Here is a 19943-nt window from a genome sequence, read left to right as displayed (position 1 = left end):
GACAGACAGGAAGGGAGCAATCAGTGTCCTTAGGCCATGTGTACTCTTATCCAGTCCTTTCAGGTCTGTCTGTCCATCTCAATTCTCTCGATTTTACAGCCCCCAATGCTTTCCCTCTTGTGGGAGGTAGACAGGCAAGGCTGGATGAGAGATGGAGTCATCCCTGGTGATGCCTCCTGGGTCTATCAAGACGCCCAGTGAAAAGATGTTAATAAGAACTCTAAATTCACTTGTAGGAACAGCAGCACCGTGGCACCGTTATTAATTCATTAATCATAAAGCCCTTTGTAAAGTGGGGAACATTCGACTTGGCTGAGTGTGACACTTTTCATTAAATTCCATGATTTAGTTTTGAAAGGCTCCTCAGAGACCACCTGCACTTCCCATCCTATGGCGATTACGAAGCACCTGTGAGGAACCAAGCCTGTGTGGCTGCCCTGAGACTCTGCTGTGAGGTCTGTGTGCACAGTCACTTCAGAGGCTGGCTACGATGCAGATTCCAGTTCAAGAGGCCAGGTGGGAGGCTGTCTTCTGCACATCTGTAAGTTCCCTGGAGGTCCCACTAGCCCAGGGATCACATGGGGCACGACAAGACTCCAGGGGCTCTGAAGAAATGGGGCAAGACTTACTGTCCCCAGGAATCAACCTGCAGCTTAGGGACAGAGCCCTCCACCATCCTCCTCCTTAGCTGATGACATTTGTCCGCAAGGCCCAGACAGTACTGGACGTTCTTCCAGATCTCTTTCCTAGCATCACTCCCAGTGGAGGGTATTAACAACGCAAGATATAGGTTTGGTATTAGTACAAGAAACAGGCCTCATAGGTTGTCAGCCTTGACTGTGAGGTCTCATCTAGCTCAAATTACCAGGAAGCTTAGAATTCACATTTAGGCAGAACCTGAAACGAATAAACTGTTTGATTGTTACAGGGATCCCCACTTATTATTTGATAAGTCAACCTTTTGCTGATTTTTCTACTGGGTCTTTTGCCTTTTAATTACTGACTTATAATAATAAAGTGAATAAAGTCTTTCATATATATATATATATATATATATATATATATATATATATATATAATTTAGAGTTTAGAAACTTAGCCTGTAGGCAAACATTAATTTTCTTGTTAATTTAGTCAGGCATCGTGACACACACTCATAGCTGCAATATTCATGAAGCTGAGGCAGGAGAATGATGTGCAATTTGAGTCTAGCCTTGGCTATACATTTCTATACAGTCCTTGGTTATACAATTCTAGGCCTGCCTGGACCACAGAGTGAGCCCCTGTCTCGGAAACAATGTCTTCTTCTTGCTAAACTGAGCAAGCCTCTATTGCAATGCAGTTCCGTCTCTGTGGACGGAAGTGTGAAAGAGGACTACACGTCGTGGGGAACTGCTAAGCAGGAAGAGAAAGCGCAAGCCCTGAACAAACACACGCCATGCTCAGTTTGCCCTCAGAGCTTGTATTAATCCAAGAGCTTTATCGAGCCTCGTGCCAGGCTCAGGTGACTGATGTTGACAAACTCTAGTTTTGTTTTGTTCTGCGCTTAGTTTGTTTTTTGTTAAGCAAATGTTTGTCAGGCAATGGCAAGGACTCTGTGGTGTCCTCAGGCCTGGCTGTTCTGAGAATCACAGGGGAAAGTTTGAGGCTGTGCATGAAGAGCTTTCTCTGTGTAGACGAGCCCATGATGTGTGCCAGCCTTTGGCCTCCTCCACCGTCTCTCGCTCAGCCTTCCGCAGATGTACTCATCTCCCATTCTCCCACTCCTAACCCTCTAAGCACGAAACCCCCGTAGCACCCAGGAAAGATGGCTGGGTGTCTCCTTATCCTCTCCGTGTGCTCGCATCTCTCTTGGGAAGCTAGGCTTGCTAAAGTTCACACATACGAAACCCCCCTTTTCAGTATTGGAGATCCAACCTGGGACCTCATGCCTGTTAGGTAAACTCTCTACCACTGACCACATCCTGCCCTCTTTTTTACTTTTTGTTTTCTTTCTGTGTGTGTCTACATATGCGCACATGTATACGTAGGTGTGGGTGCGTGTGCGTGCATGGGAAGGGCAGAGGTCAGGATGGGTATCTTCTGTCACTCCCCACCTAATTCCTTCACTGAATCTGGAGCTCACCAATTTTGGCTAGACTGGCTGACCAGCAAAACTCAGGGATCCCCCTGTATCAGCACCCCCCAGTGTTGGGGTTATAGGCACACATCGCTGAACCTGGCGTTTTATGTGAGTGTTGGGGATCCAAACTCAGAGTCTTATGTTAATGAGCACTATCCATGGAGCCATCTTAACTCATTTTACTCTTTACTTTGAAACAATCTCATTAAGTTGCCAGAGTTGGATTTCAGCCCACTTTATAGCCGAGGCTGACTTTGAACTCGCCATCATCCTGCTTCAGCCTCCTGAGTAGCTGGGACTGTAGGCTTGTCGTCAGGCCTGGCTCTGTCTTATAGTACAAGCTCTATACCTACTTGTATCATCATTTAGACTGACCAGTTTTTGCTTCAACTTAACTAGAAATTTTGTACCACTCCCCCATCTATGGTTTTTAATGCATTTATGTTATCTCGACCACTGTCAGGGAATATCAGAAGATAATATTTTTTTTTGCCTCTGATGGATTTGGGGGTTTCGATAGAGTCAAAGGAAGAAACATCTAATGGCAAAATTGATCGACTCCCCAGGTAGAGAATGTCCCCACCCTTACTGCTACCCCGTTATCCTCTCTGCACACAAATCTGCCTTACAGCTCCTGCCACTGAGTGAACGTAAAATGAACAAGTCGATATTATTGAATCCCGTGCATTTGCCAAACACCGTGCTAAGTGCCTTCACATACATTTTCTCGTTTAATGGCTCCTTTGCTTACTTACTGCAGTGGACAAAGTGGAACTGGGCCTTTGCTTGCTCCTCCCCCTCTCCGTCTGAGCTAGCCTTCCGCTCACACTGAAACAAAATCCGTTCTTTCTGCATCTCATCCAGGTCTATGGCCGAAAGCCGGCCTCTCGTTTCTTTTTTTTTTTTTTTTTTTTTTTTTTTTTTTTTTTTTTTGGTTTTTTCGAGACAGGGTTTCTCTGTGTAGCTTTGCGCCTTTCCTGGAACTCACTTGGTAGCCCAGGCTGGCCTCGAACTCACAAAGATCCGCCTGCCTCTGCCTCCCGAGTGCTGGGATTAAAGGCGTGCGCCACCACCGCCCGGCCTCGGCCTCTCGTTTCTAGAAGACGAAAGCTGCGGTAATTTAGGAGAAAGTGAGTAGATGGGGGCCGAAGGCTACCTGCCGCCTCACGCCGCGTCGTGTGCCCATGTGGGTGGGCTCCTGCCTCTGGCTTCTTTCCTGGATCAGCTATCGTCCTCTGTGGGACAAGGGTCGTCATCCCTTCACCCCTCCCTTTGACTGCTCTCTGAACATGTGTTTCTTACCACTCCCACTAAACCCAAGCCCCCTGACAGAACAAAATCAAACAAGACAAAGCAGTCCCGTCTCCTGGAGACACTGCACAGGTCTTACCCATCCCTGAGACTCAGTTGGCTGTTTTCTCCTCTCACTGTGATTCAGATCTTGGATTCCCCCTAGGAAAGCGTTGCCTGGGTGAAGTTGTACCACCAGCAAGAAAGGAATCTTCTGGGACTCCAGGAGAAAGCTTCCTCCTTATCTCAGCTCTTAGGAACGGCTCTCCAGCGGCTGACATGGCCATATGGGCCCAGCCCCAGGGCTGCTGCAGGCCTCCCAGGTGTCTTAGAAACAAGGAGGCAACCGGTGGTGTAGCCAGAGCTGAGCGGAGACAGTGACCCATTTACAGAAGTATCCCAAAGCACGGTGGCCGGCAGCCTGGGCTGCAGTGCCTTGGCGTGTGGCTAAGGTGCAGCCGGCCTAGGCTGGTGGAGCCAAGGGAGACCCTGAAACAGGGCCCGTGTGCCATCAGCATGGGGTGATGTTGTTATTCCAGAGGCTCCTGCCATTCTCTCCCATGTGCAGTGGGCGTCTGAGTAACTGGTGGGCACTGCGCTGGAGGTGGGCACACATCTTGCCCTCCACAGCAGAAAGGCAAGTAGGAAACTGTGGGAGAGACACTTAAAACTTAAAGAAACTCATGCCGGGCGGTGGTGGCACATGCCTTTAATCCCAGCACTCGGGAGGCAGAGGCAGGTGGATCTCTGTGAGTTCCAGGCCAGCCTGGGCTACAGAGTTCTAGGAAAGGAACAAAGCTACACAGAGAAACCCTGTCTCAAAAGAAAAAAAAAAAAACAAAACTTAAAGAAACTCAAAATTGTAAAGTTGAGAGCATAGTCCTCCAAAATGTGTGAGAGATTGTACAAAAGGGTGCTGCGATGGTTTCTGTTAACAACTTGACACAATGCACAACCATCTGGAAGGGAGTCTCGATGAGGGATTGCCCAGATCCATGCAGTGGTTTGAATGAGGATATTCCCCCACAGGCTCAGATGTTTGAATTCTTGGTCCCCAGTTGGTGGTGCTGTTTGGGAGGCTTAGGAGGGGTGGATCTTATGTCCTGGAGGTTGGCGTTGAGAGCATAATATACTCATGTCACTTACGGTTCCTTCTCTCTGCTTGCTGCTTGCTGTTTGAGATGGGAGCTATTCCTGCCACCATGTCTGCCACCTGCCGCCAAGACACCTGCCATGAGGGACTCTTATGCCTCTGGAGTCATACGATCAAGTAAATTCTTCTCTAACTTGCCTTGATCATGGCGGGTTTTTAACTTTAAAAAAATAATTTGTCTCTATTTTATGTGCATTGATGTTTTGCCTGCATGTATGTCTGTGTGAGGTTGTCAGATCCTCTGGAATTAGAGTTACAGACAATTGTGAGATGCCATGTGGGTGCTGGGAATTGAACCCAGGTCGTGTAGAAGAGCAGCCAGTGCTCTTAATCACTGAGCCATCCCTCCAGCCCCCATCGTGGTGTTTTAATCACAGCAACAGAAAAGTAACTAACACGATCAGGTTGGCCAGTGGGTATGTCTGTGACAGGCTTTTCCCAAGTGCATTCACGAGGGGGAGACCCACCCTGAAGGTGGACAGTGCTGTTCCTTGGGTTTGGGTCCTAGACAGAATAAACAGGGAGGGGGATGAGCACAGGCAAGCAAGCATGGCTCAATTCTTTCTCTGCCCTTGACTGTGGATGTAATGAGGTGACTGCTTCAAGTTCCTGCCTCGGATCCCCCGCAATGATAGACTACCACCTGGACCTGTGAGCCAAAATGAACCTCTTCTCCCTTCACGTTGCTTTTTGGTCAAGGTAGTTCATCCCAGCAGCAGAAATGGAATCAGGACATGAAAGAAGAGGACACACCATGGAGCCAGGAGCAGGAAGCAGTGCCAAGGGGCAAAGGCCAGGGAGAAGCACAGAAGACGAGCAGCTGCCGTCAGGATGAGAGAGGACGTGTCTGGAGGTGAGCCGGGTCAGTCGATAACGGTGTGCTCTTGCCTGTCTTTGACAGGGTCTGAAGTCTATCTGAGGGAAGTGGGAGCCACCAGCTGTCCTAGGATGAGGGAAGGCCATTCACAGATGGTTTTTCTCTTAGCCCATGAGAGGTGTGTGTGTGTGTGTGTGTGTGTGTGTGTGTGTGTGTGTGTGTGTGTGTGTGTACATTTCCCCATACTCTAGGGTCACATGTACCACACAGCTTCATTCCCAGCTCTATATCTGGCATTTATTTATTTATTTATTTATTTATTTATTTATTTATTTATTTATTTATTTATTTTTTGTTTTGTTTTTTCGAGACAGGGTTTCTCTGTGTAGCTTTGTGCCTTTCCTGGAACTCACTTGGTAGCCCAGGCTGGCCTCGAACTCACAATGATCCACCTGCCTCTGCCTCCCGAGTGCTGGGATTAAAGACGTGCGACACCACTGCCCGGCCTATATCTGGCTTTTAATCAAAAAAACTTTATACAAATGTCTATAGGAAAAGTATGAGTTACTCTTTTTATTTCCCATTAATAATATTTTGGAGTTTTTTAAATAAATTTTAAAAAGGAATGAACACTTAAAAAAATTAGGCTTCATCCTGACTCTGACTTTCCCAGCAGACATAATCAGAATCCTAAAGGAAGTCACAAGTTAATTATAATTAATAATAAATTATAATTAAATTATAATTAATAATAAAGTTAGGACTCTGTTCATAGTCAATCTTATTTCTATAATACCTAAAATACAGTGTCCAGCCCATAGTCTGTGGAGTACTCAAGCAGTTTCCCTTTTGCATAGAATTATATAGGAATTAACATACACAGGAGAAAAAAAGATCCATGATAGGTATAATCAAATCCTGACATTTCAATTCTAATATCTTATTTTTAACTAATTTTAATTGGCATGTAATAATTGCTTATATTTATGGGGTAGAGTGCGATGATTCAATCCATATATGCAATGTGCATTGATCAAATCAGCAGGATCGGCCTTTCCATCTCATTGGACATCTGTCACGTCCTGTGCTCAGAGCCTGCAAACGCCTCTCTTCTCGCTCTTTATAAAGTATGGAGTAACTTGCTGTAAACTGTATCCGGCCTGTTGTGCTATCATCCCTTTCTAACTGGCATGCATTAGTCAGTCTCCCTCTGTCCTGCCTCTCCTACCCTCCAAAGCCTCTTTCTATGACATGTTACTATGTTCGTTTTTGGAAAGTGATTGTAAGATGGAGACTGTATGCACAGTAACATTAGGACCAGTGTGGAGAATTTTGCAGTCCTGAGACCAGGAAACGATGCCAGCCCAGGCAACACCAGAGGCAATAGGGATGCAGACAGGAGGGTCTGAGAGGCACAAAGCTGTTGCTCCAGGTGGGGGCGGCAAGCATTCTGATGACTCTAGGTTTGGTAGGTGGGGGCAACAGCAAGAAAGGAAGACCTGTTGGGAGGAGCCTGGGGCAGAAACCCTTCCATTCCCTTGAGGACCACCTGGATGCCAGTGGAACTGGGGGCTTTCCTGGTGCAATGCAAAAGAGCTTTGACGAGGTCCCAGACCCCGGCGGCTAGAAAAGATGAGGCTCCTCACACCTGCCTGGTTGCTAAGACTGAGTCTGTGTGGAACCCAGGCTGCAAATGAGAGGTCTTCAGTACCTGCAGCCAAGCAGGGCCTGACAAGCTGTTTCCATGGAGACACAGAGCTGTGTGCAGACGTAGGCGGGTTGATCCATTCCAGAGCCTTGGGTCACAAGGCTGGAGCGGGCTAACAGGAAAAAGGCATGATTGATCAGGAAAGGATGTTCAAAACTATTGGCAGCTAATTGAGGTTGTGTTGTCATAATTCTAGATTAAGTCTAACAAATCAGGATCCTGCTAGCTACCACTTAGCCGGAGCACAAGGAAGCAGACACCAATTCAGGCTAACTCCAAGTGTGCAGACACCCATCGCAGGCCATTCTGCATCCTTGAGCTCTTAAGCAGCTACATCTCTCCTCCAACTGTCTGAGACACAGGCCGCGATTGGGGGAAGTTAATCTCCTTTTCATTTGTCATAGGAATGGCAAAAATATGCCGGAAGCCTAAGCCTGGCTCTTGAAAAACTCAAATGCTGGCAAAGCCCCAAGCTGGATGTTGGGAAGCATTTTGAGAACTACTGTTCACAGAGAGCCAGCAGCTTCCAGCACTCGGGAGACGGAGGCCAGGTGATTAGTGATTCAAAGACTGCGGCAGCTACATGAAACCTTATCTCGAAATGAAAACTAACAAAAGAAAGCCAGCAGCAGTGAAGCCCTGAATGTGTGGTGTGTATATGTGTATGTCTTAAAATAGACATAGCATGGAGTTTACCACTGGACACTTTCAAGTGTACAATTTGATGACATAAAGTACATGCCTGATCTTGGACTGGAGATGTAGGTCATTGGTACAGCATGTGCTTAGAATACACCTGCCGTGGGTTCCAAGTAGTACTTTTTTTTTTTTTTTTTTAAGTGTGCTTACAATCTTATGCATCCATTATCACTATCTACTTCCAAAATTTTATTTTGGGTAAGCAACAACTCCCCATTAGATTTTGCTTTTGTTAATTTTGTGTTGTTATAACAAAATACCAGAGGCAGGTACTCTAAAGGAGAAAGGTTTATTTATCAGGAGTCTAGGGATTCAAGAGCATGATCCTGCCATCTGCCTGGTCTGTTGAGGACCTCGTGGTAGATGGCTTCACAATGGTGGATGTGCATGTCGAGGAGGTCACATGGCAAGGTGGGATTCATTAACCTAGCATCAATCTGCATATGGGCAGAGCCTCCACATCCTGATTATTTTTCACCAGGCTCTACTATCTCATCACCACCACACTGGGGACCTAGGCTCCAGTACATGAATGACCCTCTGGGGGACTTCAAGATATTGAACAATGAGATTGTGCCCCAGAGTTTCTGCTGGCAGAGTGATGGTTAATCTTAATTGTCAGCTTGGTGGAATTTAAAATCACCATGGTACATCTGTGAGAGATTATGTAGACCAGCTCTACTGAGAGGGGAAGATCCACCCCAAAGGTGGGTGACACTATTCCGTGGGCTGGGATACTCTCAGACTGAACACTAAAGAGTAAGCAAACTGGACAGGAGCCTCCATCTCCCTCTGCATCCCGACTGTGGCTGCAATGTGACCAGCCACCTCAAGCACCTGCTGCCGTGCCTTGCCGTCATCAAGGACCGTACTCTTTGGAACTATGAGCAAAAATAAGCCCCTCCTTCCTTCATTGCTTTTGGCGGGTGTTTGATCACGGTGCTGAGACAACTAACGCGGTTAGCCCGCTGCTGGTGAGAAAACTGGGTGGAGCTTGTTTTGGTTGGTTGCTGTTGTTGTACACATGGGGGATGGTGGCATGAAGGTCCTCAGGAGCTTCTTAGACCTTCTGTCTGGGAGGAGGTCGATGTCAACTTCTTGGGCTGGTAGAACTGACTCCTCCTGGCCTGCAAGCATTCCAATGGCTGAGAGCAGTGCTAAGAAGTCAGCGTGAATTACGTCAGGGCCAGGGGGTCCTTACAGAGATCTTGTTAGAGGGGAGCCTTCTTCCCAGATTAGGGGGACATAATCATGGGAAGAACTATCCAGGAGCCAGCTTCAACTTAAGTGAGAAAAAAACATCCGAGTTTGAGAGAGATGAGACATTATTTTTATAATATTTTTAATTTATTCTTTGAGAATTTCATACAGGTACACGATGTGTTTTGAGCATATCCATCCCAGTACCCCCCTCCAAATCCCCTTAGGACTTCCCAGCAGGCACCCCTGCTGACTACATATTCTTTCCTTTTTTTCTTAATAACCCACTGAGTCCAATTACTGTTGTCCCTATACATACATTTCTGAGGATCAAAAAGAGCAGATTGTACATCTTTTCACCATGGAAAAATTGACAGTTGTACTAAGTAATTCATGTTTGCCAGCTCAATTTGGCTACTTTGCGATATGTATATATTACAAAAATTATGTTCTACATAATAAATATTTGTAATTGTTCATTTAGGTACTAACTCTTTTTTTCCTTAAATTTTTTGATAATTTCATAGATGAGTGCTGAATCTACATCATTTCCACCCTACCTCTCTCACCTCCAATGCCTCCCATGCCCCCCACCCCTTCTCAAATTCATGACCTATTCTTCTTTATTATTGTTACATATATATATATATATATATATATATATATATATTGCTATGCACAATACACAAACATGCATATATAAAACTTACTGAGTCCATCTGGTGTTGCTCATATATACATGTGTTTAAGACCGACCACTTGGGATTGGATGATTTATCAGGGGATGAGACATTATTTCGATGTAGAACAGTAGATACCACTAGACAATCAGAACTTAGAATCTGAAATTTCCTAATCTCCTTTCATAATTAACACCTCCCACCTTTGTGACTTTGCTTATTTGTCCAACCACAAGGTCAGTGTGTTTAGAATATTGTCTTATTTTCTAGTCTTGTTGCTGTGATGAAATGCCCTGTCAAAAGCAACCTTAGGGAGAAGGGCTTCTTCTGGCTCTCTGTTCAAGGGAACCGTCCATCATGGCGGGGAAGTCAGACGGCGGGAGCTTGACGCAGCTGGTCGTATCCTGTTAATAACTAGAAGCAGATGTTGAGGAATGCTTGTGCTCAGTTCCATTTCCTCATTTCATTTATTCCAGGACCCAGCCCAGGGAACAGTACCACCCACAGTGGTCAGGTCTTCCCACCTCAATTAATCTAATCAACAGCGTCTCTCACCAGCATGCCCAGACGCCCACGTTCCAGGTGATTCTAGAGCTCTGCAGCTGACAGTTAGTACGAACCCCCACAGTCATCTAGGCCAAGGCTCAGTCTGTAGCTCCTTTGTATAGTAATCCCTAGAGTTGGAGCAGACACCTCAAGGATACCTGCTCATAACAAAGGCGAAGGCGAGAGAAGGAACAGGGTTGATTTGGTGAAAATTTTTTCTACTGTAAATCCAATCTAACTCTCATACCATGTTTTGGGGAACTTAGTAAGAAATACTTTAATAAACCATTCCTGGGAACTCAACTCAGAGGAGACCGACTGCTTTATGTACCATCACTCCAGAAACCAGGGAGAAGTCTAGGGATTAGTAGGTCTTCTGGTCTGTTTTGGTCACTGTCTGTGGTATTCTGTGCAGTTCTCCCAGCATGTCCACAAAGTTTTCATTTGGTCTGGAATGATCAAGCAGTACTTTATCTCCAAATTCGCCTCCATTTATCAGAGCCTGAACCCTGGAGGGAAGCTCAGAAAAACATTATTAGCAGTCAAGACAATGTTTATAGCTATTAGGATCCTATTAGAAGGCGATTTCCGGAATGATGCTGTGAGGAGCCCTACAGTCCCCTGTCAACAAAACATTCATATTGTAAAAACAATCATTCAAAGTCTCTGGAAAGCTTCCTAAGGGTATACAGCAAATGCTCATTTATTTAAGAAAATCTACTAAATTTCAGTAAGAGAGGGAACTTATGGCATCTAAACCCCAAGCTGCTCCCTGCCTTTCACCCCTGTCCAACCCAGGTTGTTGTGACTGGAGCTCCAACCTGCCCAGGAAGGCGGGGCTCTTGACTGTCAAGGCCTACACTATCCCCATCTTGGCATGTCAATGCTGTAGGTGCTAAATTCCACTGCACCCCCTAGAAAGGGGCAGCCAAAAGGTGGGAGGACTTCCTTTCTGTCCAAGCCTCCACTTAGATAGGGTGGACTCGTAAATCGCACCCACACTGTTTCGAATGTGACAGGGTCTCCACACAGAGGTCACCGCTCTTTTTGTGAAGCAGACCCATGGGTCCAAGAGAAGCGGGAAGCTGACAGTGCCCCATGTCCAAGAGGGGAGCCCTAGAGACTCCGTGTAAGGAAAGGGGCCAGCTCTAAGAACAGAGAGCACTGATGAAAAGATACTGTGTGGAAGAGGGTGTGGAGTTCACACTGAAGTCAGTCCTTGTGAACAATGGAGACTTGAGTAATAAGCAGTGAAGAGGAAGCCGTGGCTCCATGAGAGAAATAGATAAGCTTTAGGTTGGTTGGTTTACTAGAGAATACCAGGGAAAGAAAGAACCAAAAAGAACCTTCTGGGCTCAGGACAGATCTTGAAGACTGACCTCAAATACCACTGCAAAGATGCTTCCGTGGGACTGGCTCGGTGTGGAGCAATTTATGCCCCAGAGCACCGTGGAGAAGAATAGTGCAATTAGATGGCAAGGAGTGAGCCTAACAGGAAGGAGTCATGTCACCAGAGGCAGAAAACTTGAAGGAAAGGAGCAGAGAGAGGGAGGGATGGACCGACACACACAGTCAGGTTTCCTGGAAGCACCGCCATCCCGGAGTAACCGAATGTGCAGGTGACCGGATGTGTTTGTACTGAACCTTCTAAGAGTAACACCAGCTGCTCCACTTGACATGTACATATGAGCAACAGCAAATGGGAGGAAGGACTCTCACCGAGTACGTGGATGATTATAAGCCTTCCATCCAGAGAACCAGCAATCAGCGTTGTTAGAAAACACTGTTGGAAACACCCTATTGGCAATGAGAAAAACAAAGTAGAATATATGTCTCATATACAGGGAGGTAAACGGGAGTCAGCGGCAACTGCTTAGGAGGTGGCCTGGATGCCAGACTTAAAGACTTCAAAGCAGACGTTCAAAGAACAGAGGAAAGCATGAAGACATGTCTCACTAGCTAGGAATTGTCAGTGTAAATGGAGAGACAGAAATGACTTAAAACAATGGGAATTCTAGAGTTGAAAGTACAATAGCTGAAGTAAAAAAGTTCACTAGAAGTGCTCAGCGGTAGATTCGTACTAAGAGAAGAATCAGCAGATTTTTTTTATTTATTTATTTATTTTTCAAACTGGGTCTCACTATGCAGCTGTGGCTGCAACTCCCTCTGTAGACCAGGCTGGCCTTGAACTCACAGAGATCCGTCTGTCTCTGCCTCGTGCGTGCTAGGATTAAAGGTGTGTGCCGCAGTAGCCAGCAATTCTGAGGATTTGAAGATAGAGATTATTTGATCTCAAGATCAGACAGAATGAAGAAATATGAAAAAAAAAAAGCCTCAGACAAATGTGGAATTACTTAAGAAACAGAATGCCTGAACGGAGTATGTGAACTTGTTCTAACTAATAGAATCCCAGGAATGTTAAATAGGAAGGGAAAAACAGGAATGACTCTTCATGGTCAAGTCATTGTCTGGAAATCGTGGCGATGGTTGCACAATGTTGTCAGTGTGCTTCATGCCACTGAATTGTATGGCTAAAATGAGAAACTGCATTATGTACAATTTTTAAATACTTGTAGTGAATATATCAACATATGCACACCAGGAGCAAGGATTCAGTGAGAGAATGGGCGCCAAACACCTGAAATGGTTTGAAACACACTGGTCTACTTATCTAAGAACAACTTCTAGATACACAAAAGTAAAAATGTTGACAGAGAATAAGAAATATGGGGATAGCAACAAGATAAAGCAATAACAAAAGCAAAACAAAACCAACAGGCTGAGGCTGTGTCACAGTGAAAGAGTGTTTGCCTAGCACGCATGAGGCCCTGGGTTCAATCCCCCACACCACAAGCAAACCACAATAGACACAAGCAACAACAAGAAAAACACAGGCGAAAACATCGTGTACAAAAGAACCCAAATGAGATAAACAACAGACTTCTCCACATAAACAGTGGATGCCAGGAGACAGTGGGAGATATGTTCAAAATGCCGGAAGAGACAAAGAGGGCACTTGTGTCCAGTAGAATCACCACTCAAAACAGAAGCAGAGGAGGAGGGTCTCAGGCAGATCTGTGAAGATGGAGGCAGAGGGAAAGGTCAAACGACCCCCCAGATGCCTTGAGTAAGAAGGCTGCAGGTTCTTTGCCAATCGCTGATCCGTGGCAGTGTCCAACCTTTTGACACTGTGACATGACGTTGTCATCTATAAACATGCTGGACTGCTTTCATAGCTACCCAGGGACACATGAGGACATGCTAGTGTTAGCGGAATCTGCACATTTCAAGATTTCAAATAGGATTTTTAACCCAGAAAGAAATTGTGTAATTATTAAAGTGAGTTGTGCTTTATATCAAAGTTATAGCTGTTTGTGTAAATGAAATGCTTTGCAGATTTTATCAGTGTGGGATAGAGAAAGCCATCAGTTACAATTCCCAGAGACTTCTCCTAGTGGCAATATGTGTGGTGAGTTTTTCCTTTCCTTCTCTTCTGTTCTGAGATCACAGATAGCCATGAAAGAGCATAAGGATGGAAGTGAGCTGCGTGGCCACCTGGAAGAGACATGACCTAGTGACTTGCTTGCAGTATATTGATTCTTAAAAGGAAAATGATCTGCAGTGTGCCTTGGGTGAAACAGTCCTGATCCCTCTCTGTTAGTTCCCAGAAATGCAGCTGTCTGATCTTTCATGATGAGCTTGCTCAACCCTTGAAGGAAGTTGGGGATAGGTAAGGAGCTATTCCAGCTAAGGGAACAACTCTACTTACCGACTCCCTACACAGGCTACCATTGGGCTGGAACTTGCTCTCTACTCCTTAACTTCCCTCTTTGAGTTTTAAACTTTAATCTTATGCAGACTTACATTATGATGCCCACCACTATCTACAACTGGATTGTCAAGAGCGGGCCCTGTCCTTTGCTGCTTCCCCCTGCACAATCATAGTGTAGTTAGAAAGAGGCAGAATCATGACACAAACACACAATGACTATCATGGAAATTGAATGATTGCAAACTTTTGCAATATAGTCTTCATTTTCCTCTTTTCTGAAGGAAGATAAGATTATTCATTGTTTAAATAAAATGTATAGGTAGTCTGAATATTTCAACATTTACTTCTGAAAAATAAGCACATTTTTGTGAGTCAAACACAGTTCCACTATCATGCCTAACAAGAGCCACATGATTTTTAACATTATTAACTATTTATCCACATTTTGAATTTCCTTATTTGTCCCCTAAAATGTTGTTTTAAAACTGTGGTAAGTTGTACATAATGTAAAGCATTCTATTTTAATCATACAATTCAGTGGCATTAAGCACATTGACAACATTGTGCAACCATCGCCACGATTTCCAGATAATAACTCGACCATGAAGAGTCATTCCGGCTTCCCCTCCCCCCAAAATGTCTTGTGATTCTGTTTAATTCAAACAAGATTTCATACTTCATTAAGGCATTCTGTTTATTAAGACTGTTTCTCTCTAGCATTGTCTCCTTGATCTATGGTCACATGCTTTGCGTTCTCATGACATCAGCTTTTTGTTGTCTGATTATTCCATGGAATATCCTGTGTTCTATATTACTCAATTGCTTCTTTATGCCATTATTGAACTTGTTCTTCTCTGTGTTTCTTGTAAACTGGAAGTTAGATCCAAAGGCTTGGTAAGAGTCAGATACACCCTTGGGTAAAGTTCTCATGGATAATTCTGCATGCTTCCTACTGCATCATTTGAAGCCAGACATAATGTCTGATTGTCCCACAATTGGTGAGGCTAATATGGAGTCAGGGTGTTAAGTAGACAGTCTCCTCTTAGATAAATTTTAAAAGATGAGAATTGATTATTGGACTTTTAGAAAGAATTACCCCTGCCTTAAATACTCATGTCATGTTGCCCAGCATGTATGGCGTCGTCTTCATCTTAGAGAGTGGAGGTGGAGAAACTGGATGTGGAGATATGGACCCGGACTCTCAGCATTTGAGATGTGGAAGCAGGAGGATCAGGAGTCTAAGAAAACAGCACCAGCTATGAGAGAACTTGTCTAAAAAACAAACAAACAACCACAGAAGGCAGAGGAGGAGGAGATCAAAGGATGGAGACAAAGACAGAGACAGAAATATATATACAGAGAGAGAGAGACTAGCCTCTTTATGGAGTGGATGCCATGCCGAAGCTCTAGTTTATCCCAATGGGTAGTTGGCTAATCAGCACAGAATGAAACATGAGATCTGGAAGAGACTATGTGTTCTTTGGGTCCCAGAAGGTTCTCCCAGCCTGGTCATTAACCAGAATTTCACCATAGGCAATTTTTTTTCCTGACTCTTAACTAATGACAGAACACTTTGGAAATTCAGATATTGGAGAATTGTTTTTACAGTGTGTGTGTGTGTGTGTGTGTGTGTGTGTGTGTGTGTGTGTGTGTGTGTGTCTTGACAAATCACTTTATGTTCCAAAGTTTAAAAATTAAGGAAGAACATATATTTGGATAGCAATAAATAGATCTTTGGGTGTTTGCTGTGCAGCACAGGTTTTAGAACAGGGGAAGCTGATCCCTTCTTCTGTGCTTATCTCTTGACTTTTAGCTGCTGTGGACTGAAGAGCTAAGTCACTGAAGACTCACAAAATTAAGTTAAAGAATTTTATTATTATTTTTAAACTAAGAATTTGAACCTCTCTGAAAAAAATAAGTTAATTTTAATCTCTAAATAAATACTTTGTTTTAGAGCAGTTAAATCCTGAGTTGGCTAGCCTCTGCCCAAGGTCGCCCTGGATTTCTGGGTCCCCAGAGGGCTTTTTGGTTTCTGTTGTCTATTTATGCTCATTTTTGTTTTGGTTATGTTGTTTTTCATCGAGGTGGTTGTTGTGAATTCTCTGCTCAGAGAACCAGAGTTTAACCTCAGGATGCTGTTAGATTTGTGTTTCTGATTTTGCAGCTAGAATTAAGTCATAGACCTTCTTTCCATTTCTTGTTTAACTTTTAACGACTCTGGAGTCAACCAGTTACCAACCAGATAGGAAAGGTGATTTTTAAAAAATCTCTCTGAGGGATTAATTCCTTGACAATAGAACCCCTGAAAGACCTACATGTCCACACATCCTATGTCTTTTTAGGATTGCTAATTGTTTGGAGACAAAGAGCCCACAGGGTTCATCACCAAGGCCCAGTAGTCTATAGTTGGCTCACTGCCTTTGCTCACTCCTTGTCTTTTTCTTCCTCCCCTGTCCTTCTCCCTTTCCATGGGTGGCACGGGCTGACACGCTTCTCCGATTCTCCCCATATCCACTAGCAAACTTGTTTTCTCGAAGGACCCTTCTGCTTCACATCAGCCTGTGGTTATGACACTCTGTGGAATCAAAGGAGTGGAGGACTCCCAGGGGAGGACAGGCTGTGCCTGGGTCTAGGTGCTGAACTCCCCGCTGGCCAACTTCCATCCGTTTGGAACTGCCAGCTGCAGTTTCTAGGCCAGGTTCTCCAGACTCTCAGAGTTCTGTGGGGATTATATCAGAAGCACTTGAACTACATCCAGTACTTTAAAATGCCTGGGAAATGTTACATATCACCCTCAACAAAGCCTGAAGAGATTGACTAGAATAATGAAAAATGTTATCCTTCGGTGGGGAGGGGTAGGAAGTCATGGAGAGAACACGTCAGGTAGGTCACTGCAAAGACCCTAGCCCATACAAAGAAACTCCGAATGCTGTGCCATCCAGTGTAGACAGAGTATACAGGGCTGGGATTGGTACTACAGGCCGACGATCCCAGCACCAGGAAAGCTCAATTGGGACAACCTTGAGTTCAAGGCCAGATTGAAGTTATTTAGTGAGACCCTGTCTGGAAAAAACAAAATAGGGTGGAGGTTGTAGCTCAGTTGGTAGAGCACTTGCCTGGCATGCACGAAGCCTGGAGAAGCCCCTGGTCCCATCGCCAGCATTGCATACTGGGCATAATGGCACACGCTGGAAGTCCCAGCACTTGAGAGGTGGCAGCAGGAGGATTAGCAGCTCAAGTTTATCCTTAGCTACAAGTTCAAGGCTACCCCGGGTGGCATGAGACTGCCTCAAACAACCAAACCAAAAGAAAACCACCATCACCAAATAATAATTAATAATAATAACAACAAAGTAAGTATAAAAGAAAGACTATAAATGTAAAAATGAGGCCAACTAGAATTTAGTTTTCAGTAAGAAGATGTGGACAGTTTTCCTTCCATCTCTGAACCTCAGTTTATTCATCTATAAAATGAGGCTGATACTTTCTGTTTTGTGATGATTTCAACTAATGTATATTATTCATCAATTCAATGCCTAAATAAGAAAACCTTGTTTTTTCATAAATGTAGTTTATAGATAAAAATCTATACTTAAACCTCTTGCATGTGTGGTGGGGTGTGTGTGAATTTGATCATTGAAAACAGAAGTTGGAAAAGACATAGGCTGTACATGGCCACATCGGTCTCCTTTAAGATTCTGTCAAGCCAGGTGTAGTGGTACTTAACAGTGATCCTAACACTGAAGAGGTTGAGGCAAGACACCTCAGTTCAAGGCCACTGTGAGGTACATAACAAAACCCCATATCAAAAAAAAAAAAAAAAAAAAAAAAGAACTTTTTAAATTTCATGTCTAGGCGCAGGGTTCCAACTAGGAAATATACAAGGAGGCCCATACTCTGTGTGCTGACACAAGACCTTATTGCTATGGATATCATTCTGTATGCTGTGAATGTGTTGCTCTGATTGGTTAATAAATAAAATGCTGATTGGCCAGTAGCCAGGCAGGAAGTATAGTCGGGAAAAGGAGAGAAGAGAATTCTGGAAAGAGTCAGGAGTCGCCAGCCAGACACAGAGGAAGCAAGATGTGAAGACAGAACTGAGAAAAGGTACCAAGCCACATGACTAAACATAAATAAAAATTATGGGTTGGTTTAAATGTAAAAGCTAGTCAGTGGTAGGCCTGAGCTAATGGCTGAGCAGTTTTAATTAATATAAGCCACTGTGTGTTTACTTGGGTCCAAGTGGCTGCAGGACTAGCAGGTGAGAGAGATTTGTCCTGACCATGAGCCAGGTGGAACACAGGAAAACTTCATCTGCACCTTATGCTGGGGAAGACAGTTCTCCTGACCACACTGCATTTGCTGAAGCTCACCTAACCCACAACTTGATCCCTTTGTGAGTTTTTTGGTATTGTAACATTTATTTATTATTGTGTGTGAATGTGCATGACATGGGTACGTGCTGTGGTGTCGATGAGGAAATCAGGACAACTAAGTGGATTGATTTTTTTCCTTCTACCTTTATGTGGGTTCTGAGGACCCAGCTCAGGTTGGGAGGCTTGTGCAGACAATGCTTTTATCCACTGAAGTGTCTTGTTACCACCCACCACCCGCCAGAGCTGAGTTAAGACAAGCTTTTAGTTTACAGCCCAGGCCGGCCTTGAACTCACTGCATTCACTCTTCCTGCGTCAGCCTGTCAGGTGCTGGAATTATATACATGAGCCTCCAGCTCTCGCCATGATGTTGACACAGCCCAGGCGGTGAGCCACATGGCTATGTACAGAGACTTGGGATTTGGAGTGGGAAGAAAACAGGATGGAGATGAAGTCCATGGAAAAGATGCCACAAGAGAGGAACATTGGCACTTAAGTTTTCAGCCTCGGAACACCAAGCCACAGACCTATTTTCCCAGAGGAACTGTGCATTGTCCCCATCCATCTCAGTCCCAAGGGCCTCTCCTCAGCATCTCCCCAGCCCCTTTCACCCCCAGTCACAGCCGTTTCAATGTTCGCCCCTTTCTCTAGACTCACTTGAGAGAGAGTTACCACCTTCCCCACAGTGGCCCAGGTTAACAGTGAGGAGCCAGGAGCTCTCTAGCATCCTCTGGAACTCAAGTCATGGCCCCTACTAGATGTTTGGCAGAGCATCATTACAGAGATGACTCCTGGACGCCAGCTTTCAGCATAGTGTTCAGTGGTGCAGGCCAGATGGATTTGGAGCATGTATTCTGATTGAAGCCGAACTCATCCTTTATTATTTGAAAGACGCTAACAAGTTTGTTTTTTAATCTTTTCCATCAGCACATTATTATTTATTGTTCTTAATACCTTGAGGCTACTTGAAGACAGTCTTAAATTTCAAAGCTGGTAAGTAAACAAATGTTTCCTAATAACATCTTCAGGCAAGCACCCAAAGGTCTCATTTTCAACATGATGTTTGGGTCCCCCTAATTGTCCTTTAGGATTGTGCCTAACCACATTTATAATCACTTAAAAAATAGACTCTTAGACACGAAGTTGCTTCACAATTTATTTGTTCTTCTTAATCACCATGTTCAGACAAAATGAAAAACAAAGGCGGAGGCAAGCAGGTTAAAATCCGGCGTTATTTGAACCCTAAACATCCGAAATCAAAGAGGCTGTGTTGAGGATTCACATGATAGCTGTTCAGAGATCGTTCCTCACTGGTCCTGAGGGGATAAGTATGTTCAGAGGGGCAGTGAGTGGGTTAGGGAGAGAAACACAGGTAGTCTGTATGGTCCCACGGGAATGTCCACGGCTTCCAGTTTTACGCCAGTATCCGCTAGAAACTGAGATGTTTCATGCTGAGGTTGGTACTGAATACCTTCTTTTAGAAAAAAAAAAAGATTTATTTTTATGTGTATGAGTGTTTTGACTGCATGTGTGTAAATGCACTGTGTGCATGCCTGGTGCCCATGGAGGCCAGAGGGTGCCA

The 19943-nt window shown here is 44.5% G+C and overlaps 1 protein-coding gene across 1 annotated transcript in view; it reads left to right on the top strand.

Moving 5' to 3' along the window:
* Positions 1 to 17821, top strand: part of LOC143272212 (uncharacterized) — a 125757-nt gene extending 107936 nt beyond the window's left edge. The window contains exons 5-8 of the mRNA XM_076566090.1: positions 350 to 541; positions 4594 to 4682; positions 5265 to 5418; positions 7495 to 17821. Coding sequence (XP_076422205.1) covers positions 350 to 541; positions 4594 to 4682; positions 5265 to 5418; positions 7495 to 7522 — 463 coding nt within the window. The 3' untranslated portion in view covers positions 7523 to 17821. The remainder of the gene's footprint in view (positions 1 to 349; positions 542 to 4593; positions 4683 to 5264; positions 5419 to 7494) is intronic.
* Positions 17822 to 19943: the final 2122 nt, after the last annotated feature.

This window comes from Peromyscus maniculatus, chromosome 3 (genome assembly GCF_049852395.1).
Source record: "Peromyscus maniculatus bairdii isolate BWxNUB_F1_BW_parent chromosome 3, HU_Pman_BW_mat_3.1, whole genome shotgun sequence".
NCBI lineage: Eukaryota > Metazoa > Chordata > Mammalia > Rodentia > Cricetidae > Peromyscus > Peromyscus maniculatus.
Note: the sequence above shows the minus strand (reverse complement) of the source record. Positions and strands in the feature narration are given on the sequence as shown.